The 27,239-nt window shown below is 44.3% G+C and overlaps 3 protein-coding genes and 1 pseudogene across 5 annotated transcripts in view; 3 read left to right on the top strand and 1 right to left on the bottom strand.

Moving 5' to 3' along the window:
• Positions 1-5,543: 5,543 nt before the first annotated feature.
• LOC306937964 (migration and invasion enhancer 1-like) lies at positions 5,544-5,831 on the top strand (annotated as a pseudogene). The gene has a single exon. The product of its transcript is annotated as a migration and invasion enhancer 1-like (transcript).
• Positions 5,832-7,624: 1,793 nt separating this feature from the next.
• Positions 7,625-8,824, top strand: LOC306937963 (choline kinase alpha-like; the record flags this gene model as incomplete). The annotated part of the gene is made up of 1 exon (XM_079521987.1): positions 7,625-8,824. One exon carries the CDS (start codon positions 7,625-7,627, stop codon positions 8,822-8,824), a length of 1,200 nt encoding a protein of 399 aa, XP_079378113.1.
• A 3,106-nt stretch (positions 8,825-11,930) lies between these two features.
• The window catches only part of gon4la (gon-4 like a), a 31,801-nt gene continuing 16,492 nt past the window's right edge, over positions 11,931-27,239 (top strand). For both annotated transcript variants that reach the window (XM_079523046.1, XM_079523045.1), the window contains exons 1-13: positions 11,931-12,032; positions 14,425-14,654; positions 15,158-15,348; positions 16,189-16,266; positions 16,469-16,519; positions 16,616-16,666; positions 18,865-18,957; positions 19,828-19,899; positions 20,250-20,411; positions 20,864-21,062; positions 22,303-22,404; positions 22,566-22,606; positions 22,904-23,155. In XM_079523046.1, the coding sequence (XP_079379172.1) occupies positions 14,480-14,654; positions 15,158-15,348; positions 16,189-16,266; positions 16,469-16,519; positions 16,616-16,666; positions 18,865-18,957; positions 19,828-19,899; positions 20,250-20,411; positions 20,864-21,062; positions 22,303-22,404; positions 22,566-22,606; positions 22,904-23,155 (1,467 nt within the window). In that variant the 5' untranslated portion in view covers positions 11,931-12,032; positions 14,425-14,479. The remainder of the gene's footprint in view (positions 12,033-14,424; positions 14,655-15,157; positions 15,349-16,188; positions 16,267-16,468; positions 16,520-16,615; positions 16,667-18,864; positions 18,958-19,827; positions 19,900-20,249; positions 20,412-20,863; positions 21,063-22,302; positions 22,405-22,565; positions 22,607-22,903; positions 23,156-27,239) is intronic.
• Positions 24,758-25,399, bottom strand: LOC306938756 (PITH domain-containing protein 1-like; the record flags this gene model as incomplete). The annotated part of the gene is made up of 1 exon (XM_079523047.1): positions 24,758-25,399. The coding sequence occupies one exon, from the start codon at positions 25,397-25,399 to the stop codon at positions 24,758-24,760; it is 642 nt and encodes a 213-aa protein (XP_079379173.1).

Raw genomic sequence — 27,239 nt, 5'->3', positions numbered from 1 at the left:
AGTGTGCGTGTGTGTGTGTGCGTGCGTGCGTGCGTGCGTGCGTGCGTGCGTGCGTGCGTGCGTGCGTGCATGCATGCGTGCGTGTGTGTGTGTCTACTATACCAAAATATATGTAATATTGTATATCAGTATTATAATGTCCAGATACTACACCCTCAAGTTAGAATAAGTTAGAATAAGGATGTAAGAGTCAGGTTTTTGGCCGACAACAGCGATACAAAAGATACAATCTACCTGTTTCAGTGTGTTGAAGTGGTGTCAGCCGGAGAAGTGTCTTCTTCAAACTGTGGTCAGTGAATGCTGATGAACCCTTTTCTCTATGAAGGTCTGATGAAATGGCTGACGTATGCAGGGGAGGACTGGAAAGACAACTCAGCGTGGAAAGGTTACTTCAATACGTAACAATAAACGTAAATGAATGACTTGATCTAACTATAATAATAATAATGGGGCATGACAGCTATGGTACCAGAGCCCTACAGTCTGTTTTTCAAACCATATATTGTACTACAGTACTACACAGGCTTATGAAACTATCTCTACTGGCAATTTTTCACTCTTAGTCCATATAGCAAGTGAGTAGCTCGGTTCCAGATAGTCACGTTGCCCTGTCTCTGTAGCGTGAGGTGGCTTGATGTATAAGTACTGGAGATGGTGCTAGTATGTATGATGTACAAGTACACACCCTGGGCATGATGCTATATGTCACATGATGTACAAGTACACACCCTGGACATGACACTAGTATGTTGCAAGGACTTACGCCAATCCAATCCTTGAGTGTCAAGCAGAGAGGAATTAGTATTTACAGGGAGGGATATACAGTATAATTACAATCTGATGTATGTAGTGTAATGTCAATTAAAGCAATGTATTTTCTATTCAAGAGAATCGTGGCTGGTGTCTCTCAGCCTAGAAGTTCAGTCACCCTGGAGAGAGTCGAGTAGAGCCACTTGAAACAAGTTCTAAACACATTCATTTAATTGTCAATGATTATTTCCAATTCAGAAATGACAGTTGACTAAAATGCGTGTTCTGCATGGTAGTAGACATGAGACTGCGGGGGTTAGAGAACAGCACTAGAGCTCACGTGGTCACAGAGTAGGCCGCACGTCATGTTTAGTGATGAAAGTAACACATGAAACTTTCAACTTGGCCACAACGATGCGATGTGACCTGACCACAAGGGCTGTAGCCTGCTACACACTATAGTAGGGTGATTCCACAGTATCATTTGGGACATGAAAGTGGGACAGCTACGTGCACTGTATAGCCAGGCTACTTTGTAACAATGATTTCATATCTGCAAAATCAGTCATTGACCTAAATGATGAATCTGTAGTGATAGAGCCGATAGACGATTGAAATGATCGATGAAATAATTAATCCATAGTCAATTCACCTTATCAATCGACCGTTGATTATTGATAAGCAGTGATTTTGGTGAGAACAAACTCACAAACTGCATATTAGTTATAGTAACACCTGAGAGGCAATGCTGTGTGTACAGTATATAGCAACATAATTCTTTTGTAATTTTTGAATAAATATTTGAAGCTTTTCAGAAAACGTAGATCAGGATTTTGAAGGCGTTTTTAGAACCGGCCATAGTCCTAAATGGGTTAATTACACCACATATCCTAGAGTCCATAGATGCATAATTGCATATGGGGGACAATTTATTTAGCACACCTACTTGTTGTCCTTGCTGTCCTTGAGTTAAGTGTCTGCTGAAGGCTTAAATTGCAAATTGTTGCGAGTTGAATGAGTGGAATTTGGAAACTGTCAATCACCGTGTACAGGGCCAGGGTAAATCCCCACAGACAATGGGCTAATAATTTAGCACATGTACAGTATACAGATGACACACTTTTTTGAGCACTATCGTTTGAAGACCATTCTCTGACTCAAACACATACCTTCCATTACCTCAGACAGCTGATCTCTCAATAACAGATACTGTGTTCAGACAGTGACACAAACTCACCAAACCCAATAAACTAGGCTTAAATAACTCAAATAGGCTAGCCAACAAACACATCACAGACGTAGCCAAATTCATGAAAGTACAGTAATTTACCAGATCTTGGTGCATCAGGAGCACATCAGGTTGTTGTTGGTGGGCAGCAAGGCAGGTATAGTTCTCACTCACTCCATCTCACACACACACACACACACACACACACACACACACACACACACACACACACACACACACACACACACACACACACACACACACACACACACACACACACAGACTTAGATAAAAATCTAAATAGCCCTCATAAAATAAATTATAAAAGGCACAGTATCAGTATCTATAGCTGTGCTAAACCTGGGATTGGTCACTTAATCACCTCATTATGAGACCCATCAAGGCTACATTTAAAACTGAACATGAGCGCAACCAAGGGGCTGCCTTCACGAGGACGTCGCGGGCTGTTCCCCGCCTAATTTTGCGAACGATATAAAACTTCACTGCGTCTACATTGCGGTTATGTTAATTATGTACGACGTCCACTCGAGACCGGTAAACTGCTCCGTTTTCAAGATAGAGATGCAGTACACATGGCTGGCCTGTAGATGGCCATAAAAAAAAAGAAAAAGCTTCTAAAAGTAGGCTATATGAAAGCGTTGGTATTTCACACAGGTGTTGCCAAATAACTAATTATCTTGATCAGATGCGCATATGCGTCATATCAATTTAATGAGCAGAGCAGTGCTGCTTCTCTCTCTGAGTCTGCACACACTGACTGACCAGCTAAAGTGTATGCCTACTAAACCATAATATATGACAAACCTTGGATTAATTCTTCTGAAAACAGCAGCAAGCACAAAGTAAGTGTGAGAGAGAGAGGGAGAGAGAGAGTGTGTGAGAGAGAGAGAGAGAGAGAGAGAGAGAGAGCGTGCGCGCGCGCCCCTTCTCTCGGTCAGATCATCATACACAGCTCACAACGAGGAGCGGCATGGTACATTGTGAATTTGACTTTGGAGATTGAAATATATATATTCGCTGGTGCGCAACACCTCTGAATGTCAGATAATTGCTTGATTCCTTCCACCTGCTGGCAGCACAGTGCTAATCATTGCCTATTTTTTAACACGCAGCATCTCTCTCTCTCTCTCGTTGTGACTGTGAGACTGACACAGACGCGGTCAATAATATATAGCATAATTAATAGGCCAAATATAACACTTTCCCTCTATCTGTGATCAGCTCCTCACACACAACTCCTCTCTCGTGCATGCCTGCTCAATTGTTTGCGTGCGTGCGGGCTGCAGATCGGCTATTTTTGGAGAAGAGATTTATAGACATTATGTGCAAATATAAAATAGCTGTGATACTTATATGTAAGTGGTTATGGTGAAATAAACCATTAACACTGGTTAGTTTGGAGGGGGCGAGGGGACTATGACATCACCGTTTCAGCAAATTAGGCGGCATTCGCTGTACACACGGAGACGTGAAAGTCGCGTCTCCAAACTTTCCCACTCTGGAAGGTAGTTTCAAAATTAGCCGTTAAAGTCCCCCAAAACGCCGTCTCCGTGTGACAAAAAGGGCAGATCGGCTAATTACTTGCCCGAGAAACACCGAAATCGTCCTCGTCTGGATTGCCCCCAAACCTTAATGACTTCTCCTCTAGTCCCTCCCAACATTTTAGTGTAGTTTTTATTTTTTATTTTTTATGAGTATGTTTTGCAATTTGCACTCCGTCCGTGTGTGTGTCCGTGTGTGTGTGTGTGTGTCCGTCCGTCTTTCCGTCCGTCTGTTACCAGCTAATCTCCGGCACCGTTAACCCGGTCGATGCCAAACTTTGCACACACACTCCCTGGATGCCAACGATGAACCTCTGCCCCACATTTTCCAGAACGGCCTGTTATAGCGCCACCATGAGGCAGCTTTTCACATGTTTTACCTAAAACTGCACCGATCTGCGTGAAACGTTGCATGCACACTCCCTAGAGGCCAAGGACAAACCTTTGACCTGCATTTTCCGCATCTGCCTTTTATAGCGCCACCAGGAGGCCGACTTTTGTAAAACACATTTTTTTATAATACTCCTCCAGATTCTGTCCAAAAATCTCACAAATCGTTACACAGTATCTCTATGGTCATGTGCGCAAGTCGGATCTGTCCGATATTTCATATTCCATCCTAATTGGCTATAATTGGCTTTCACAGTTTGCAAGATTGCCCCGTTTTGAACAAAAGCCTCAAATCATGAACGCAGCGTGCAATTTACATGAAATCTTTCACACATTTTCTTACTAGGCTGAGGAATATATCCCACCCTTTTCACATTGGCCTGTTATAGCGCCACCAACAGGTTGATTTTTGCAAAACACATTTTTGGAACAAAATGCCTCAAATCATCTAATTGCCATCAAAGGCGTATGAAGAAATGGCACCCTTTTCACATTGGCCTATTATAGCGCCACCAGGAGGCCACAACCTGACCTGCCCTGGTGGAGACCTATGTGCCCCGAGGGGCACTTTTTCTAGTTTGTTGATGAAATTGTCAATATATTTAGTCTTAGTTTTAGTCATCATAGCTTGGTTTTTATTTAGTTTTAATTTAGCTTTCATCTGTGAAAAAAGGCAGTCGACAAACATTTTTTGTCATAGTTTTAGTCAATAAAATGTACACTCAGCAGGGCATTTATGACAGCAGGTGCTTGAAAAGGATTATGCAGGAGTCATGGACAAACATCAGCCTGGCAACAAACTATTGTGATTATGCAGAATGGGAAGCGCCTGAGATGCCGGCTTACAGACGCAAGGTGCCAACTTGCGCGTTGCACACAAGTAGGCCATAATGGCCCATCTATAAAATATATATACCTACCTTGACGTCACAGTCAACAGCCAATAAGGGACCACCATTCTTACCGACATACAAAAATACATACATACAGTACATGTATACATACATACGTTACCATTTACCCACCCAACATTGAAACATATCTTAATTACGTCACCATTAACAGCCAATTATAACCACGCATACCATGCATACCACTTTTGATCCAGCCGACCACAAAAATAAGAAATGGAACAAGACACACAATCATGACTCTCATTCTCCTGTCTCAGAGAGAGAGAGAGAGATGCATCACGCTTTGATTTCACTGCAAAGCAGGCCGTAGTTCCAAACACTGGAATTTCCTCATTGAATTCTTACAATGCCCTCCATCGGCGTCTCCAGTCATCTCGGTTCTCCATAAATCTGGCCAGCTCATTTGTGCTTTCTGCACCAGCATCTTTCTTTAGTACGTCCACGTAGGTAGGTGTGGGACGTCCTCTCGATCGCAACCCGACTACGGATAAGCGGTTGAAGATCGATGGATGGATTCTTACAATGGGAGTCTATGCTAGTGATGCAACTCTCTCTCTCTGGGTCTGGTGCGCACGTGCCTGTATGACAACATGACTCACTCATCTCCATAATTGGGCAAGGTGCCAGACCACATAGTCTAGCAGTATAAATTGAATGTCGTATAAAGTGAATTCTCAAACGTTAAAGCCTATAGCAGCGATGGTTGTGCAGGTCCGAGTGGAGTACTGCGGTGCATGAGGTTACAAGCCCCGCTATCGGGAGCTTGCTCGCCTGATCAGCGAGCACTTCCCCGATGCGGAGGTCACAGGCTTCGTGGGGAGGAGTAGCAGCTTCGAGGTGCAGGTCAACGGGCAGCTGGTCTTCTCCAAGCTGGAGACGGGAGGCTTCCCGTACGAGGAGGCCATCAGGGAGGCCGTGCAGAGGGCGCGTGACGGCCAGCCGCTGACGAAGATCACAGAGAGTCGCTCTCCCTGCGCCATCATGTGAACTGAACCTTCAGAGGAGCCAGGAGGAACCTTGAAGACCCCCCCAAACAACCCCTCCAGAGGTATCGAGAAAGCCAGAGAAATATGTCCATGACCATGTCCATGAGAGCGCTGGTTCTCAACACCAGGTTCAAGGACCACCCGAGGGGTCCCAGCTGGACCCTTATGGGTCTGTAACTCCCGATGGGGTGTACAAATGCGAACCAAATGGTTCCATTGGAGTTAAATGTTTAGTTCAGTGATTCTCCCAGGACACCCAGTTTGAAATGCATCAGGCCCATGGAGCCCCATATGATTGCATTTCTTATCTCTGGGACCCCCCGGATATACACTGCTCAATCTTCAGTATTAATGTAACTCTGAGAGACCCTCACAGGTCTATTTGGTTCCATTTGTTACAGTCCAATTGTGGAGCCCCTGGACGTTGAGAAGCACGGGCCTCTTCACGTCAAAGAAGACCCTTTATTGTGCCTTATTCGGTCTCCCCTCTGTGTTCCCATCGTGCTTCTTCAGGACATTTATGACTGCTGTAATGTAAAAAGAAGTAAAGTTATGGCATGATGCCAAGTCTTGGAGATTCCCGAGGGATAGGTTGATGGGGTGGCAGTGGCTCAGGGTTAGAGTGGCCAGATGGTAACCACAAGGTTCCCAGTTCGATCCCGGGCTCCCGCAGAGTTATATCGAAGTGTACTTAGTGAATTATTAGTTAACCCCTAATTGCTCCCAATGAGCAGGTTGGTGCCTTGCATGGTTTCCTCCGCCATCGGTGTGTGAATGAATATGTGTGTGAATGGGTGAATGTAATGCACAATCTATGTAAAGCGATTGGATAAAAGCACTATCGTATATAAATGCACCATTTACCATTTTATAGATAGATTCCTTTATTATCCCGCCTGGTAAAATCAGTCGCCCAGAGGCGGCACAGTGGTTAACGGCCAATGACAAGATTCTTGTCATGATGTGTTTTCAGTGGTTTATGATAGAGGGCGCTCTACCACAGCCCGTGAATGATCCCAGGATCAAGGAAGAAGAGTAGGCCTACACCCAGAAATCACATGATCACAACTTTTTTTCAGTCTTTTTTTCCCTGCTTTATAAAGACATGCCACATTCAAGTCAACTGCCCATAACTATGGAACGGATTATCCGTTGAGATGATGTATGAGGATGTACGATCACTACGATGATAAGAGCGCCCCTCACTTCACACGGGTGTGATCTTTTATTTATATATTAGTTTTTTTTTCAAGGACCCCCAGTTTGATATGCAACAGGTCACGTTTTGTTTTGTCAATCTCGGTGACCCCCATCTACTATTGTAAAATATTTGAGTCTTTAATTTAACTCTTGAGAGTGTACAAATGGAACCAATTCGACCCTTGGTTCCATTTGTACACTCTCAGAGTTACAGACCCATGAGGGTTAATTTGGTTCCCAACAATCATTTAGCTGGAGAGTCCCTGGCGGACCAACGTTAGGCCTATGTTGAGAACCACTGGCTTGTAGTGTTGCATATGTTAATCTGAGTATTTTATTATTTCGTTCCCATAGTCATGGCATTGAGAAATATTCGGACACATGGAAGACCGTGCGGATTTGTTTCCCCAATCCGCACCCCTGCCAAGACAATACGTCAGGGAGAGCAGACAATGATACTCTGTTCAAGAACAATTTAACACGCCCACTCTAGCCGCTGAGTCAAACAGCAAGGACTTTATCATGACGTTTATAATGATGACGTCATAATAAAGTTTATAAAAAGTGAGTTGAGAACCCTTCTTTCTAAAGAAGATGGTCGCCGACAGCCCCGTGTCAGCCAGCGACAGCGATCCGAGTACTTGGGCTGACCCCGAAACAGAGGACTCCGAGGCGGATTCGTGCCCGGGCGGCGGGCGAAGCGAGGAGGTCGACCGGGAGACAAAAGCCAAGGCGCTGGTGTGGTGTCGTGACTTTCTGTCCGGTGCATGGAAGACCGTCGCTGAGGCAGACTTCCAGATCGGCATGGTCACCGGTGGCCTCAGTAACCTGCTGTACATGTGCAGTTTGTCTGACCGTGTCCAGTCCGAGGGGGAGGAGCCTCGCAGTGTCCTACTGCGCCTCTACGGCGCCATCCTGCAGGGACAGGACGCCCTGGTGCTGGAGAGCGTGGCCTTCGCCATCCTGGCCGAGCGCACACTCGGCCCAAAGCTCTACGGCATCTTCCCGCAGGGGCGTCTGGAGCAGTACATACCCAACGTCCGCATGCGCACAGAGCAGCTATCCGAGCCCGCCATCTCGGCCGAGATCGCCAGCAAGATGGCGCGCTTCCACGCCATAGTGATGCCCTTCAACAAGGAGCCCCAGTGGCTGTTTGAGACCATCGACACGTACATGGACCAGGCGCTGAAGCTGAGGTTCGAGCGCGAGGCACAGGTGAAGAAGTACAACAAGCTCCTGAAGCTAGACCTGCCCGCGGAGCTGGGGAGACTCCGCGAGCTGCTGGCGTCCACCCCGTCCCCCGTGGTGTTCTGTCACAACGACGTTCACGAAGGCAACATTCTGATCCTGGAAGGCCAGGGCCCGGCCTCGATGGAGAGGCTCATGCTCATAGACTTTGAGTACAGCAGCTACAACTACAGGGGCTTCGACTTTGGGAACCACTTCTGCGAGTGGATGTATGATTACTCGTGCGACCAGTGGCCTTTCTACCAGGCTAAGCATGAGAACTATCCCACCAGAGAGCAGCAGCTGCATTTCATTCGTAGTTATGTGGTGGAGCAGCGAGGATGCGCTGAGGACAGCACGCAGGAGGAGCAGACGCGCGTCGAGGAGGAGATGGTCGTCGAAGCCAACAGGTACGCGTTGGCGGCACACTTCTTCTGGGGCCTGTGGTCTATCGTTCAGGCCAGGATATCCAAGATCATCGAGTTTGGATACCTGGACTATGCCGAGCGCCGCTTCGCCGACTACTTCAGACTAAAAAAGCTCATTAGCTTCGATTCCGCCTCTTAGCTGTCTGAATGTATACAGGCAGGGTATAGAGCGGTGTGTGTGTCTGTATGTGATGTTATGTGATGTCATGTGTCCTGGACATCCATGTCAGTAATGTGTATTCTTCCATAGCTTCAGGATTAGTAGAAGGGAAAAAAGAGAGGAGAAATAATATAGGACAGGACAAGACAAGGAAGACTAGACTAGAACAACATTGTGTCTGGGTAGCTCAGTCGGTAGAGCTCTCGCCTTTGGAGTTTGGACCACAATTCATGGGTTCAATCTCAGCGTATGAGTAGCACGGCTTGGGTGTAGAAAGTCGTGCGGGAAGTGCTGTGAGCTGATGGTTGGTGTGGCGCTCCACCTCAGTGGAGAGGCTCCACTTCTCGCATGTCATCGGCTGATACTGACAATAAGCCATTCCCGACCTACTTCTACCTACAAGAACTCAGTCACACTGTCATAACAGAAAGGAGTAGAAACTAAACAAATACACACATGCATGCACGCATTCATACATGCATGCACGCTTGCACACGTTCACACACCACAACGCAACAAGTAGATTGTGATCTACCAGATCACAAAGGCTGTGTATAAAATCTGGATTGTTAGTTTAACCGCAGCAGCCTTATTGCATCTTTATTGTCGGCATGTCTTAAAAATAGGGGAACATTCGGCAAAAACCAACATTCATCTACCTATTTTCACTATTATACCTGTACTGTCTAAGGAAATTGGCTAAGTTCAATGTCGACAAGACTCTGATGAAACTGTTTTACAGTGCCTACATTGAGTCCGTCATTTATTTTTCGATTATTTGTTGGTATGGTAATCTCTGCATCAGAGACAAGAACTCCCTAGGGAAAATTGTAAAAGTGGCCTCTAAGATAATTGGCTCACAAATGAACAGCCTAGATTAGACCATATATTTAAGAAACAGGTGCTTAACAAAGCCCTGTGTATCCGATCTGATGCTGACATGATGATGACACGCACGCACGCACGCACGCACGCACGCACGCACGCACGCACGCACACACACACACACACACACACACACACACACACACACACACACACACACACACACACACACAAAAGTGTGGGCACCCCTGCTATACAGTATACTACAGTGAAAAGGTGGGTTTTTAAAAGGTCCGCTTCAATCCTAAAAGGGAGTTTCGGTGATGACTACCCTGCATGATATTATCAGCAACATTCCATGACCAGGGGCCTGTTGAATCAGTTTCATGACCGCTGAGTCTTGCCAGAGTAATTCAGCCAGTTAACCTGGATATGTTTAGCCATGACTCTGTTTCATGAAAGCAATTCCACATTTACCGCCTGCATGGTCTGGACTAGGCTAACAGCCATGGGGTTTAACTAATCATATTGCCTTCACTGTTCATTAAGCAGTCAATCTAATCACAGACAAATGTTTTTTTCCACACTTATTCAATTAATATGTTGCCTTATTACTTGCGCAAGCAGAGCGTGCAAGTACTGCGATCGGCTGGGTATGTCGGTGTTGTCCACTGGCCAATAAGGGACCACCATTCTTGATGACGTATTTGCAGTGCCGTCTCCAGGCACAAATCAGCAGGGGGCATACTTTTTTCCAAAGGGGCACTTCATTTTTCAACTCCCCCCCTATATGTATAACAAATAGTCGCCTATTAACAAAGTGATGCTTGAAAAAGGCTACAAGTAGGCTACAATTATGCAGCAGCACCAACAAACAAACAAATAAATACAAATATGTTGAGCATTATAATGTCTTCTGCATGCATATATTACCTTGTATTTAACTATTCAATTAATTTGAACATACATATATTTACAATAATCATGGAGAACTTATAGATTTAACATTTGTAAAACATTAAAATATTGGTAGGGTAGGGTACTACTGGCCAATCTGGACTGGAGGGGCACAACATCCAATCTGGGGGGGGCAATGCCCCCCAGTGCCCCCTGTAGAGACGGCACTGCGTATTTGGTGATTGTAGCAGCACTTGCGCTCTCTGCAAGTTGGCATCTCGAGAGTGCATTTCTAGTTTTTATTAGTCTGCATTAAAGGTACACATTGCCATTTAAGGACTACTTATGCTCTTATACAAAATCAAATAACGAAAACATAGGCACAAACTCATTATGACAGTTTGCGAGCTTGTAGATTGGCTACTTTCTTTTTTTGTAAACTTCATTTTTACATTTCATAGATTGGCTACTTTTGGTGAATGTTCCCCCAGCATACGTTTGTGGTTAGGAAGAATCAATAGCCTACATCCCGTTTATTTATTTATTTTTGGTTAAAATAAATACATTATAGCCTACTAACAACGGCTTAGAAGTGCAGCAGTGCTTCGAGCCGGGATCGAACCCACAACCCACACACAGTTCACCAGTCTGGCCAACAACCCCCTCACCAAAAATGTAGCTCCCTCAGAGGAGGGAGTTATGGACAAATATTGGGACGCTACATTTACAATATTAAGAATTCTGTTATATTTATTTAAGTTTAAGAGCAGTGGTTAAATGTAGACTATATTTTTGGGGTACTTGGGGTACATTGTCTATCCACTCTTTTATTACAGCAGAAGTGTCCTTGTAAGATCAGTAAATCTGTGCTCCACTAGTGTCTACTGGGGAAGATGTGCACGCAAGGACTCCCAGGAATTTGTTGTGTTGTTTTAAATGTTTTACTTTATCACATCATGCTGTTTATATTTCTGTTCTGACTAATAAAGTATTCAATCAATCAATCAATCAATCAATCAATCAATCAATCAATCAATCAAAACAGGAGTCTACCTGTCTCTCCAGCTCTTTAGTAAACAGAAAACACATTTTCAGGGGTTGGTGGGATACCAATTGTATCCAATCAGCTGACAGGTCAGGTAGGTTATTCCACAGATAAATAGGCCTCTGTGAGAATAGCCGATTGGCTCATCGCTATTTTCACAATTTCTACCTCTTGACAATTTTGCCAATGCCTGACCAATTTTTTTATAGGCTACTGTAACCTTTGAGTCTTGAGTCTGAAAATAATTATCAGGGTGCAGTACTCAAGACCAACAGTCGGGGGCAGCAATACGCCAGCAGGCGTCTATTCTTCCGGAAGTTGGTCGCGGTCCTCACCCACCCGGAAATGTAGTTTCGCACCCGGATATGTAGTCTTTTTCTTCACATACGTTTGCACTGCTTTGCAGCAACATTGTGGCGGGTAAGAGAGCGATACGTTATTTATTTGGAACAATAAACACACGTTTAAATTCAAACATGTTCAGTTGACGTCGCTGTGTCTTTGAAGCGACGCTTTGTTGATAAAAGCCGTCGGGTTTAGCGTGTCAGCTAACTGCCTGTTAGCTTCATGTATGGAAATAATGAAACTTCTCCCCTGTACACAGAGACACATATACATACAACAATACTGTATTACATATTAGTACATGTTTACAAAACAACCTTTCGTCCGTGTCCCATGTGTCATGATGTGTGTAGCCGTACTATTGTCTCAGTGCATGCTGGTGGACAAAGTAACTGAGTACATTTACTTGAATAGCAATGTATTGCATATTTGTATGTCTTTAAATGTTCTGATGAATTGAAAATGGAGGACCCTGATGTAAATAAGTCTTTGTGCTTTGCTTTTTCTGGTTTTACACTCGTAGCAGTTTTTTGAACTGTACCATTCTACAAACTGTTAATACAATTTACAATCAATCGAAATCAATCAATACATCAATGTAGCACACAGGAAGAGTGGGCACCTCAGTGTGAAGTTGTCTATTACGGTATTATTATTATTAACACAATTTGAAAATAAGTTATGAATAAAATTATGCTTTGAGAAATGGAGTGAAGACGTAATGCAAACTGTACATGGTTTTAGCATGCTAGATGCAGCACTATCATACCTAAATGACATTTGCCCATATCAGCTTCTTCTGTTTGATTGATTGAATATTTTATTAACAGTTTGCACTTTGCAAGCACAATGTAGAGTACAATGCAAGGTCTGCTAAATGGATGAAACCAAGAAAGCCTCTTTGCTTGTTTCCATTGGGGTCCTTTTGAACTCATCTGTAGAATACTTTACTTAAGAATGTGTATTTTTTGGGTACTCCAAAAATGAATGCCCCTTTGACTCTACTATTCCAGGAAGGGGTCACAATCAGGGACGGATTAAGTTACCCCCACCAGGGCCCCTGGGCCGGTAATTCTTGCAGGGCCCCCATAGCGCGTGTGTGAACGACATTTTCGTGTTTTTATCATCTTTTTGACCTACATTTAACAAAATCAATGGCCAATGAAGGGCCCCACACGCCCTTTTCAGGGCGTCAAACCTAGTACCGCATGGTCCAATTTCCCGAAGGGCCCCTGAGAGCCAAGGGCCCCTGGGCCACGGCCCCACTGGCCCAATGGCTAATTTGTCCCTGGTCACAATGGAAACAAGCCCTGTGGGATTTTTGTGTTTATCCTTTTATCATCATTGTAAAATCGTTCCACTGTACTATTTGCAAACTGTTTTAAAGAATTAAATCAATCAGTCAAGGGAAAATGTACCGCCATTGTACCGGGTACATTGATTATGACTTCAAAAATAGTGAAAATAGCAGATCTACATGCTCATGCGACACGTTGTGAGCTTGTCTGGTGGTGACATCTGGTCATTCTGGTGTACATGTGATAGAGCTGTAGCGGTTATTTGTGACTAGTGTAAACAAGGTTCCAGTATCTCATGTTTTGAGGGGAATACATTTCTAGTTTTTCAGTGTGACCGTCTTATGCTTAATTGTCGGTGAGAGCTGTAGCCATGGTCTTTTTCTATGCACATATATACTGTAACATTATGTACTGTAGTGTATATACTGCTGTGACAGCTGCATTTTACTATGTGGGTTTCAAAAAATTTATTCGATTTATTCATAGAATGGATAGTGTCATTTTGAGTATCCAACATGTAGCGATGAATGGATCGGTACAATAACGTTTCCAGCCATGGTGAGACTACATGCGGTTATCAGACCTGTGCTGTTCGACAGATTCGAGAGAACACCTAACAGTTACCATGTTAGTTCAGCACGTGATGCTTGTATTAGTTGTATAGTGTTCCGGTTCAAAATCTGTTTGCGATTATCTTAAGTATTTTGATGAGATGAGTTATACTTTATTAATCACAGAAGGGAAATTGACAGCAGCATGTGATAAAATAAATAATCTACCAGACAAATGGAAACACAACAGACAGACAGACAGACAGACAGACAGACAGACAGACAGACAGACACACACAGACTTTGGACATAAACACACAAGACCAGACCATGCAGGGCCGACACGGAACCATAATGCTTTGAGAGACAGAGCTTTCTGTTTCATCACTTCCAATTTCACTTGTTTATCCTGTATCCTGTCTCTCTCTCTGTGGCAAAAAAAAACAGGTTTGGGCAGGTGGAGTTTGCTTTGATAGTTTACGTTCCCCAAGCAATTTAACTCACAGTGCATGACTTTGTACTGCAAGCTTTTTGAAATGTTTTGAAAAATATCAAAAGTTTGAATATCTTTTTTTACATGTATTTTACATCAATCCTCTCTATTTGGGGTCCACATAGGAGCAGTCGAGAGTTGCAGTTCCAGTGTCCACTGTCCAGACCATGTCGCGGCATCATGAGCAGTGCCAGAAAACGTCTCAGGGTCGACATGTCCGCAACGCCTCCGGTGCTTCCTGGACACCAGGAAGTCACCACGTCCAAACCTGCTGCGCTGCTTCCTGTACACGAGGAAGAGGAGTTTCTACTGGTGGAGGAAGATACCACCGACTCCAGTCTGGTTATTACTATGGGTAGGTACAATTACAATTGACACAATTGACACCTAACCCTAACCTCTTCAACAGGGGGCCCTTGGAGTTGGGGGGGGGGGGGGGGGTACTCAAGCTTTTTCATGGACTAGAGGAGTGGATTCAAACTAGCGCTGGAAACCGACGGTGGCTTTGGCATAGTAATGGACTTATTATTCCGTTTTTTTATTTTTATTTTTGGAGGTATTAAAAAGGTTAAAGTGTCACTTTAGAAATGTGCAGATAGTAGATACCCTGCATGCACTTAGACTGTTGGTTTGTTTACTTTTGCCTAATGCTTTACTAATGCTTTACTCCAAGACAAATATCTCACATGGGATACAAATCAAGTGAACCTTGACCTTGAGTACTACCACTCCACTGCTACTATTATTACTATTATTACTGCTTTTCATGATAACAGATCTATATCGAAATAGACATTGACAGATATAAAGATGTTGTATAATAATATACAGTTTATTGTGTATATGTGTGTGTGTCAGAGGAGAGCGTGCCAGAGGCGAGGGGCAGGAGGAGAGGAGGAGTGCGGAGGAAGAGGATGAAGGTGGACGACTCTGAGGAGGAGGAAGGGGCGGGAGTAGAGCTGGAGATTGACAGGCTGCTGGACCAATCACTGGAGAACAAGTCTAGACAACACAACCTGACCACGGTCAATGTCCGAAACATCCTGCACGTGAGTCAACTTCATCTAAGTAACTAAGTACATTTCCTCCAGTACTGTACTTAAGTACCCTTTTGAGGTACAGTAGCTTCACTTTACCTGAGTATTTTCATTATGTTTTGTTACTTTATACTTGTAACTTTAGTTACTTTGTAGATTATTATTACAAAACATAGGAGGACTGTTTCTGAACTGCCCACAGCCCTCCTTTGAGACACAGACCGAGTCGAAAGAAATTGCGCCATTTTTTCATGATTATTAGTGAGGACCTATTATATGAAGATAGGTTGAAAAGTGGTCCTCTAACCACTTAATAGGGAATATTTTATTTTTTAACTCCGCACAGAAAGGCCCTTTCTGTGCGGAGTTTAAAAATAAAATGTTTGCATGTTCTCCCCATGTCCCCTAGGGTAGGTACCCTCACAAAAAACATGCAGTAATCCTGGTCTTTAAACTGCCTCCCCCTGGCCAGCCGGGGCGCCTGATGGAGGGGAAAGGAACTGGTTGGAATAACGTGTTCCATCCACGCGCTACGTCCAACCAGGGAAACTCCCCCCTGTCAGTTGTAAAGGAGCAACTTGGACACTCAGGCATGAAGGAAGCATGAGTTCAAGTCCGTTGCTCTCCCCATGTCCCCCATATATGGGGACTAGGTTGGCGGAGGGTGTGTAGAGCCCAGGATCACATTAGATAATTGACACAGGGGTGAAAAATGGGTTACAAAATCGTGGGATAAAAAATATATAAAAAAAAAAAGAAAATTATTATTTTTAAAGATTATTTTTAACCACTTAAAAAAAAGAAAAGAAAGAAAGAAACAACTAAAAATATTGTGTGACCTTTGCCCTACAGGAAGTGATCACTAACGAGCATGTGGTGGCCATGATGAAAGCTGCCATTAACGAGACCGAAGCTGTCCCTCCTCCGTTTGTAAGTCTGTCTTGTCTGTTATCAGAACATAATTGTACTACATCAGGTCGTATGCAGATCGTAATAGACCACAACATAAAACATATCAAGAACGTCTGAGAATAGCAGACCTAGGTTTGCTCTTCTCAGCGTGAGACATGCATGAAATCTGTGATTTAGGCGCAGTTGACTTCTGACTTTTACAGTATATGTCTGTCGGCAGGAGCCAAAGATGACTCGTTCTCGTATGAAGGAGGTCGTCCAGAAAGGAGAGGTGAGTGGAACTGTTCCAAGGACCATATTCAGCATTCACAAACAGAATATAAATGATAACCGTCTGTCTCGCTGTCTATCTGTCTGTCTCTCTCAGGTGCTTCCAGTGTGGAACATATCTCCTGTTAGGAAGAGTTCTGAAGTCAAGGTACTGTATTCTTCATGACCTGCCTCTGTCCGTCTGTCTGTCTCTCTCCTTCTGTCTGTCCATCCGTCTGTCTGTCTGTCTGTCCAGAGTTTGAAATAGGGGGACATTTGATGTAACTGAAAAAGAGATCTTGATTTCGCGCACTGTAATAATAATACATTTCATTTGTAACGCACTTTATATTGGAACCTAGCCTGGGAAGCATGCCATTTCCGGGTTTATAATCCGGTCGGGAGTGGATGGTAATTTACGTCATGTTGCAGTCACTGGTTTGTAGTCATTAGGCAGGAAACCACAAACCGGAATCAGAAATACCCAAAATCCCCCATGATCAAGGGCATCATAATTTTAGGGCCTACCCAATAAAAGCCTTGATGCGGCATATGAATGTGTCACGTTTCTTCAAGTACTTGTTTGTTTGGTATAACCATATTTTATTCTAACTCGTAGCGACTGGCGAGACTAAAAACAAACAGGTAAAGGGGGGACCAAAAGAAAGTGACAACGGAAAAAAATGGAACCACTAACCGGAATAAGTGTTTCTTTTTTCTTTTTTAGATTTTACGATCCGGTCTAGACCGGGTCACATGGGCGATTTAGAAACACAGACCAGGCTTTCCTCCGAGGTGGAACGTCTGGTGACGCAAGGTTAATTGGAACCACTCTCAAAGTGCTACATTGCAACGGGAAAAAAACAATCAGATCTCAGCTAAGAAAAAGTAAAAAGCACACAAGGCATCAATAAGTCCATCTAGGCCAGTGGTTTTCAACCTTTTTCATATCAAGGCCCATTATTTATTCTGCATTTAAACCACGGACCACACCATTTGATTGCAGACCCAAAACTAAAGAATATTTTGTTGTCGTTGGATAAGGTTTTGTCCACAATTCCATGCTGTATTGATGTGGTACCATAGGAGAGATCAAGGAAGAGGAAGAACATCCACACACCAGTTTGTAGAGCTCCGAGAATTACTTTATTTGAAGGCAACAAATTGCAATGTGTTGCCTTAAAATGTTACGCTCTCAAGAGTTAAAAACATCATTTAGCTGGGGACCACCTGGAATCCCCTCAAGGACCACTGGTTGAAAACTATTGATCTAGGCAAAACCCTTGTTAAAATAGAGGTTTTTAGTCAATCAATCAATCAATCAATCAACCTTTATTTATATAGCACATTTTCACAACCGAGATTGACCAAAGTGCTTCACAGTATAAAACAGTAATGAACCAAGAATAAAAACATGGTAAGGAAAAACATAAGATACATAAGGTAAAGGTAATAATACGTGAACATTAAAATCAAGCAAAAAGGGAATAAAGCAAACAAATCAAATGAGAAAGCAACATTGAGAACAGTGTTATATAATATTAAAAGCCAGAGAGAATAGGTGGGTCTTTAGGAGGGATTTAAAACTCTCTATAGAGTTGGCAGCTCTAATGTGGGGAGGAAGGCCGTTCCACAGCACTGGGGCTGCGACGGCAAAGGCACGATCACCTCTTGTTTTCTTAGTTATAGCGGATGGAAGTGACAGTAGTGGCTGATCTGCTGACCTCAGTGCTCTGGGTGGGTTGTGGTGATGAAGGAGTTCGGACATATATGGTCACTGTCTGGAACTTGCAAAAATAAAGTACATTTATGTAAATGCACTGTAGATTGTTGTGAAGCTTCATGTTCCAGCTAGAGAAACTACGGCTGAATTAATTTGATTTCTATCTTCTAATTCAACTCATTATTCACAACTGAACGTCATAGTCTTCAGAAATGAAGGGTTATTATTTACGCGTGTGGTGCGCGCATGTGTGTTTGTTTCCTGGAAAATACAGAAACTAACTAAATTAGTAAAGTACAAAAGGTAATCTTTCTCCAGAACACACTTGTAACAATACCTGTTAAATCCAGTAGGTGGCAGTGTAGGATCACTAATAACAAAGTAGAGCATGGAGCCAGACAGAGACTGGTTGCAATGTAGCCTGGCCCACAGGCCCAGCCATACAGATCTGAAAACAAAATGCCTCGCAATGTGACCAGATATATAAAAAGCAGTGGTTCTCAAAGTTGTTCATGTCAAGGACCACCAAATCGATGTATTTGGCCACAGACCCCACATCTAAAAATCATTTGTCAGGTACCCCCATAAGAGAAGATTTGTGTTTAGAACATATTCAAAATTATTCAAAATGTTCCTATACTCAGGCTCAGTTTGTTGACATTCCTCTGGCTGATGAAGACTCTTCTGACGAAGAATATCGACCAGAAGACGAGGATGAAGATGAGACGGCTGAAGACGTAAGAAAATAAAATGATCTAATATATCCAATGTATAATAAGAAGACAATGATGAAACACATAACGTAACACAACAAATCATATAATGTAATGTGTTTTATTGTCTTCATTATTTAATCTATTGTCTGAAGAATTAGATGAAAATTGATAAGAAATCAGAATATAGCCCAGAGACATGATTCTAAATCTTACAACCTTTTACAACTCCACACAACAAAGTAGACGGTAGAAGTAGAAATGGAGAGAGATGGGAAGTGACACGCAGCAAAGGCCATCAGGGTCGGGACTCGAACCAGTTAAACAGGTCTGGTGCAGCTACGGCTCCCTGTCTCACTCCGCTGTATCCTGGCCCAGCATAGATGTCTAGATGGTGGCGGAGTCAAATTTGCCGGCGAAAACAGCCGGTGAATCCTACTGGTTCACCGATCTGTGTGCCCGCCTCCCCTCCCTGGTAGAACACAGTTTGGAGCAACACCCCTCTGCACTGTTCTTGGTTAGCGAAATACAAGATTTACTCCCACTCTTATGACACATTTCCTGGCTCGTTTGCCCAGGCTTCTTCTTTTAAAAAAACAAACAAAATGCCTGCGGTCCCCGAGGCTAACTCGTTGTTGATTGAGAACCAAGTGGACTTCTTCTTGCTGTTGACCCGCATACATAAAAACCTTATTTATATAGAACATTTCACAACTCTGCTGTACAGAAAGTTAAAAGCCAAATACACTGTAAAGCTAAAACATAGAGACACCAGAAAGACAAAATAGAACACACACAGTGACACAACAAAGCCAAAAAAAACATAGAACTCTGTGTTTGAATGTACTTTTATTCATGAATGTGTTAAAATGTTTGTTTGTTTTCTGTATGTAGACGTTTCTGGAGAGCGATGTCGAGAGTACAGCTTCTTCTCCAAGAGGAAGTCGAGTTAACAGTCCCTGGCAGGTAGAAAACACACACACACACACACACACACACACACACACACACACACACACAGGTCCTTGAAATCAAAACATTTGAGAACCGACCCGATCAGCTAGGTTGTCGGGCCGTTTCGGCTTCACCCAGCTGATGGCTGCTCAGGTGGTCATATTAAGTGTTCAAAGGGGAGCAGTTATGGGTGAAGCGTCTTGCTCAGGGACACCTCTGCCCATAGCCGAGGCCGGGAATTGAACCTGAAATGTTATGTTACCCAGGCGACCTCTCAACGATAAGATACAAACAGCTTGAGAGCTTATTTCCATTGTGGTCCTTTTACTGTATTCTTATCTGTCTGTCTGTCCTTTATCCAGAGTTCTCGGAAGAAGTCCAGGTGTTTTAGGGCGGGGCATGCCTCTATGGGCCCGCCCCCTCCTCCCATGGACCCGCCATCCAGATCGGCGACTGACAGCTCCTTTCTGGAGGAACTCAATGCTGTGGAGGAAGAACTGTCGGTGTGTGTGAAACCTTACCAGGTACACACACGCGCACACACGCACGCATGTTAATTCACGAAAATCACACCCATCTGAACTGAGCGGTGCAACTATACTTTTATTGCGATAGTTACTGTACTGTACTGTACTGTACTGTACTGTACTGTACTGTACTGTACTGTTTCTTTTGTTAGTTATACTTTTATTGTTATAGTGCTCAGTGTGAATGGGCCTATAGGCTGCTCAACAGTGCCACTTTAGGTCACCCAGCGGTATTGCAGCTGTTTATACCCCAGACAGACAGACGTACAGTAGTATAGACACAGAGGGACACACAGAGCCAGTCATTGGAGCGGTGTGCACCGCTCAAAAATCACAACAGCTTAAGAATCGGCCTCGGGTCTAAATGGGTTAAATGTGTATTTTGTGTGTGTGTTTGTATTTGTGCGTGTATATATTTGTGTGTGTATTCTGTGCTTGCGTGCGCGCAGCCTCTCTCTGTAGACGAGGACGTCAGTCTGGTGGCGTGCAGAACTCGCTCCAAGCGGCCGCTGACGGACGTCCCGCTGGGCCTCCTGGAGGCGGAGCTTCAAGCGCCCGACATCACCCCCGACATGTACGACTATGGCCTCGGCCAGGAGGACAGGGAATGGACCGATTGGCTGAGAGGACTGATCCTCGGGGATGAAGGTGAGGGTTAATTTGTTCCCCACATGTTTCACATTGCTTTCAAACTTTCAATTATTATTTCAAATGGCTTTTCAATGTATTGGCTAATGTAGTGACGTGTTGTGAGCTTGTAGAGCTGCTACTGTATGTATTTGGGTGGACAGCCAATGGATAAGCTTTCACCTTGCACTAGGCAATTTGTTACTCGTAAGTTGCGCTCGTCGCCACCACAGAAGCGTGCCCGAGTGGCCCAATGGGGGCCACTCTCCAAAATATATTGAAATCGATGTTTAGGATCAACAGCTGACTTGACATGACATAACTAACCGTCAGGCATGACGACGTCAACGGCCCTTTTTTCAGGATGAATATCTGACGTTGACGAAATAAGCAAAAAAGATTCAGGACTAGACTGACGCTGACGAGCTAAACAGCTCTCTTGGTTGCCTAAAATATGACGAAAACGTGTGTGAAGTTTCGTTGACGAGACGAGACTAATGAACAATTTAGTCAATAATAATGATGAGGCATTTTTATTTCTATTAAATGATGAATAGGCCATTTAATGACATTTCTATCTCTGAGACCCCCAATTTATATTGTAAAATCAATGTTAATTTAACTCTGAGAGTGTACAAATGGGTCCATTTGGTTCCATTTGTACACTCTCAAACCCATAAGGGTCCATTTGGTTTCTAACTATCGTTTAGCTGGGGATCCCCTGGAACTCCCTCAAGGACCCCTGGGGGTCCCCGGACCCCACTTTGGGAACCACTGGCCTACTGTTCAGTCATCATAAAATATATAATTATTTAAGATATGATTGTAATACGGACGGTCAAAAAAGTTTTTTGACTAAAACTGGACTAAAACCTTTTTAGTTTTCGTCGACTATACTGACTAAAACTGACTAAAACCCTTTGGCATTTTCGTCGACTAAAACTAGACTATCAACTATCAACGATGGAAATGACTAAAATGTGACTAAAACTAATGAAGCATTTCGTCCAAATGACTAAGACTGACTAAAACAAAAAAATGCCTGCCAAAAACAACACTGCAATGACCTCTACCAATAATATGCGTACAAATTTACTACTTAGATTAGATTAGATTTTCTTCAAATAGTGAATATGACCGATGCTCACAATGTGTTGCATCGCATTGTGTTATCTGTCTGTCTGTTTGTTTGACTGCCTGTCTGCCTGTCTGTCTGTCTGTCTGTCTGTATGTCTGCATGCCTGTCTGTCTGTCTCTCCAGATGAGTGTGATGATGAAGATGATCCAGAGTATAACTTCTTGGCCGATGTGGATGAACCTGATAAAGAAGATTACAGGGACGACAAGGCTGTTAGGATCAGCAGTTAGTAACACACACACACACACACACACACACACGCACACACACACACACACACACACACACACACACACACACACACACACACACACACACACACACACACACACACACACACACATAGAGAGAGAACTTATAACTGAAATATTGCCTCTCTCCTGCAGAGAAGGAAGTGAACGAGTTAATGGAAGAACTGTTTGAAACGGTAAGAATCTATATTTACTTTACGCTGTAAGGCAATCTAGTTTGATTTAATTGAATGTGTTCTAATCTAATGTAAATTAATCAATCTGTTTTAATCTTATGTCATTATGATGTGACTTAATGTAATTAATTATAACTTGTCACTGGATGCTGATTGAGCTATAATCTCTTAGTTTGTGTGTGTGTGCGTGTGTGCGCGCGTGTGCGTGTGTGCGCGCGTGTGTGTGCGTGTGTGTGTGTGTGTGTGTGTGTGTGTGTGTGTGTGTGTGTGTGTGTGTGTGTGCGCGTGTGTGTGTAGTTAAAGGAGGATCTTGCTGGTCAGGACGTTGATGATGATGATGAGGAAGAAACGCAGGAACAGACGGAGGAGCCGGTCCGAGAGCCCCGCACTGTGAAGGACAAACTGGCTCTGCTCAGGAGACAACAGAGCCAGGGCTGCACAGATGCCAAGCCCCCTGACCTTGCCCCGCCCACTGCCCCGCCCCCTGAACCCTTCACACTGACGCTGAACGACACACAGAAAGCTACGCTACAGCAGCAAATACAACAGGTTAACACACACACACACACACAGTCACACACACACACTCACACACACACGCGCGCGTGCCACACACACGCGTCACACACGCGTCACACACACATTTTAGTTCTTCCGCAAATTACAATTAATTTTACAAGGAAACAAATATAACAGGGTTGACAGTTCATGGGATACACATGGCACCTTCTCCTCCACACAGACAAACTGCCTATAACAGCTGAAACAGAGCAGTATTTGGAAATTTGTTTGGCTTTGCTCTTTGTCATGCCAGCTATTGTTAGGCCACTCAGTTTATGTACAGGCTTCCAGTTCCGTTCCAGTTTTGTTATGATTCCGAGTAATGGTTGGTATTTAGAATGTTTATCTTGGAATGCCTGGTCCATGTACAAATCAAAGACACAGCCTACCTCCAGAATCAGGACCTCCTTGTGACTGGTGTCAACAAAAACAACATGAGGTGTATTTGGGATGTTAGCAAAGACATTGCGTGCACAACTAAACCAATCTGGTAACACTATTGAATGTTTATACATTGCTGCACTGGATGGCACATATTTTTGAACTGCATCAGACACTAGGTCAACAATATGGTCGTGGCGAGAACTTTACACATCGATCTAGGTGAATCATGATGGTTTATACAGAGTGGAGTATGTATGTCGGGATACCAGATCGACAGATTGTACTTGGTTGGTAATACTTACAGTCTAGCTTTGATGGTGAATTTTAAAACATCCTCCCCAATAACAGCATTTTGCACATCAAATGTGAAACAGAGTGATCAGCTGAATCAACACAGGCCAACTTTCCCTGCAGGCAAGTCCACGCCAATGTTGTTTGGCTTCAGTCTGTTTTGTACTAAGCAGACGTTTCTTCCTGTAGTCTAGTGTCCCCTCCCTGGTGGGTGAGGGTAGCCTCCACTACCACACTGGAGTCTGTAAGGGTGAGGGTAGCCTCCACTACCACACTGGAGTCTGTAATTAATCCATCAGAGATGGGCATTTTTATTTTTATTTTTTTATTTTTAGTTGGACAGCTGGACTCATGTCCGATGGCAGAGGTCGTTGAGATCTGGCCAATCAGACCAGACCCCAAAGCCATTGGCTTCTGGGTACTGTCCAGTCTTTCCTCCTAAAGCCCAGGAAGTTATTCTGATCTGCAGCAGCGAGTGGGACCTTCCTCCTGTGCAGGTCCAGTAGGAGCGATGCCCTCCTATGTGCCATTCATTGCCATTGGCAATGAATGGCCAGCCGCCAGTTTTGAGTGTTTGTGCAAACACAAACATTTAATGTCATTGACAATGAATGGCCATTTTTGAGTGTTTGTGTAAACACAAACATTGAAGACAAAGGTAAGGACGTAAATTGGCATTGGCCAGAATGAGAGCGCCCCTCACTTCACACGGGTGTGATTCTGTTCACATACAAGAAAGACACTGTGCCAAACCTGTTGCACCGCAACGGTTTCTATCCCGCAGACTAGTCCACAGTGATGGTCACGGCAGGCAAGCACTTTACCAATGCAGACTGCACCACCTAAGCACCCATCAAGTTTGGGACACGAGCCAATTTCCAGGTCACACAGGCAGACATTCTCTGCAGTCTCTCTTCAGGAGATGAAGTTTGTTTGCGGGACGATGCTCTCCGCCCGGTGGTCGGCGGGGTTGGCCGACGCCTCGTAGTTGCAGATGGTTACCTGGTGCCGGTGGGCCTCTGAGTACGTCCCCCTCAGCCCGATGTAGTAGACTCGCGTGGTCTCCTCGCCGAAGTTCGCCGATATGTGGATGGCGAGGTGGTGGACGTCCGAGAAGCGCGAGATCTTGGTGGGGTACTCCAGCTCGGCCAGGGGGTCCCGGTTGAGGCGAAATACCTGATCGGGCTCGCGCTCCGCCGCGTCGTCAAACGACATCGCCGGCACGTTCTTGTAGAGGCGCACCTCAGCCGCGTGTGAGCCGTCGTCCTCGCCCGACACCACGATGCCCTTGAGTTTCACGCTGCCCGTGAACGGCACGTTGAACAGTAGCTCGTGATCGGCGTCACTCTGGACGTAGAGCTGGCGGTCAGCACGCTGGTCCCACGGCTTGAACACCGTGCGGCCGGCACCGTCACGGCTCTCGTTCAGGCACTGCAGGCGGTCCACGTCGATGCGCCGCCACAGGCCGAACTCCACGCCACGCTCCGCCGGCTCGTGGGCGCCGTCGCACGACGAGCCGCAGGTGTGTCCGTCCCCCCCGTGACCGTGACCCGACATTCTTCGGGATAATATGTACGGTTAGTGTGAACGCTTTGGTTAGATTATGGTGCAAAACGTCTGGAATTATTTGAACGTCTGACCTGTTTTTTGTTGATTCCGTGTCTATTCCTATATCCTTTTCCTTTAAACCAATGATGGAGGCACTCCTTTTTAATTGTAAACCTTAGAAGTGACAAAGTAATTTGAAGAAGATGTCAAGCTGTTTTCAATATGTGATGTCAGTCGTCTATGACATGTCTGTGATGTAACTGTTCCAAATATGGGTACGGTTTTCCCATCACAACCTACACCTACTGACATTGCACAACATTTGTCTAATATAGGCATCAATTGTGACCAGATTTGACTGAGAGACTGCCATCGCGCAAATTCCAGCTTTTCACCAGAAGAGAAAAACTTTTTATTTTTTATTTTTTCCCCAAAATGAGTTAATAGCACAGGCAAACTCTTCACATACTAGAGCATGTCTGAAATAAGTGTCAGAGCTGAAATCGACATGTAAATATGAAATAAATGCTTAAACATGTAGATAGGTGTAATGGTAGAGACCACAGAAGTTCAACAACTCGCTGTTTTCTGCAAGACATTACTTTATAAGCCATATCTCCAAAACTGGTGGGTCAAACTGAACAAGCAATATGTCAATTTGAAGCTATGACTCCCTGCTTTCATAATGAAAAATCCAATGGCAGTCCCTCACAATTTGTGAAGTCCGGGACCACTCAATCTAGGTTCAGGCCAGTCTCAGTGGGTGTCCCACAGGGCTCAGTCTTAGGCCCTGTCCTTTTTTACTGTATAGATACTTTAATAATATCTCTACACTTAATGACTGTCATGTCCATCTTTATGCTAATGACACGGTCATATACGGTGTCACAGCTTGCCACCAGGAAGCTGCAGCTTTCTTGTAATGCTCTCCAGGTTGCCCTAGTTGAGCTTATGCTGGTTTTAAATGCACAGTAAAACTAAATGCATGTTGTTCGCTAGGGCTAGAATCACTGGTGGGGGCTCAGATCGGTGAACCAATATTTTCCAGCGCTTCAAGTGCGCCCACCCTTCTCCACCAGAAAGCATGCTGGCTGGGCAAGGCGATTCATGTACAGTACTGTGCTTATTTTATGTTGCTGTATGTGAATGTCATTTGTGTTGATTATTGTGTTATCTCGGCTACATTGAAAATGAGGGCCTGCCCCGTCTGTCTGTCTGTCTGTCTGTCTGTCTGTCTGTCTGTCTGGACAGTGGAGTGAGTCAATAACGCACGCAGGTGTTTTCACCCCTCAGCGCCTTCTGACAGAAATACAAGGAGTTGGGCCATGCACCCAGCAAGCCCAACCCAGTAGTCACTTTGAGTGGCACCACACAAAGCCACGGGTGAACATGTACTGTATGTCGGACTCGGACATTACTATTACTAACCCTACCCCAAACCTAACCCTAACTGCAAGGTGCAAGCACGACGCAACGCATGTGGGTGAACATGTACTATTACTGACCCTACCCCAAACCTAACCCTAACTGCAAGGTGCAAGCACGACGCAACGCATGTGGGTGAACATGTACTATTACTGACCCTACCCTAACCCTAACCGCAAGCACGACGCAACGCATGTGGGTGAACATGTACTATTACTGACCCTACCCCAAACCTAACCCTAACCGCAAGCACGACGCAACGCTTGTTGGACCAAAGCAAACTTTACTTTATTCGCAAAACAAAAGTTGTTTGCGGTGGACACAAAATTTATGGCATGAGGAGCAGGATTCGAACCCAGGAGGTACGGATTGAAAGTCTATTGCCATGCTGGCTGCTGGAATTCTTTTCCAGAGTTTACTACAT

The sequence above is a fragment of the Electrona antarctica genome (genome assembly GCF_951216825.1).
Source record: "Electrona antarctica genome assembly, chromosome: 15".
Classification (NCBI taxonomy): Eukaryota; Metazoa; Chordata; class Actinopteri; order Myctophiformes; family Myctophidae; genus Electrona; species Electrona antarctica.
The sequence above is the reverse complement of the archived record's forward strand: the minus strand, read 5'-3'. Positions and strand labels throughout refer to the sequence as shown.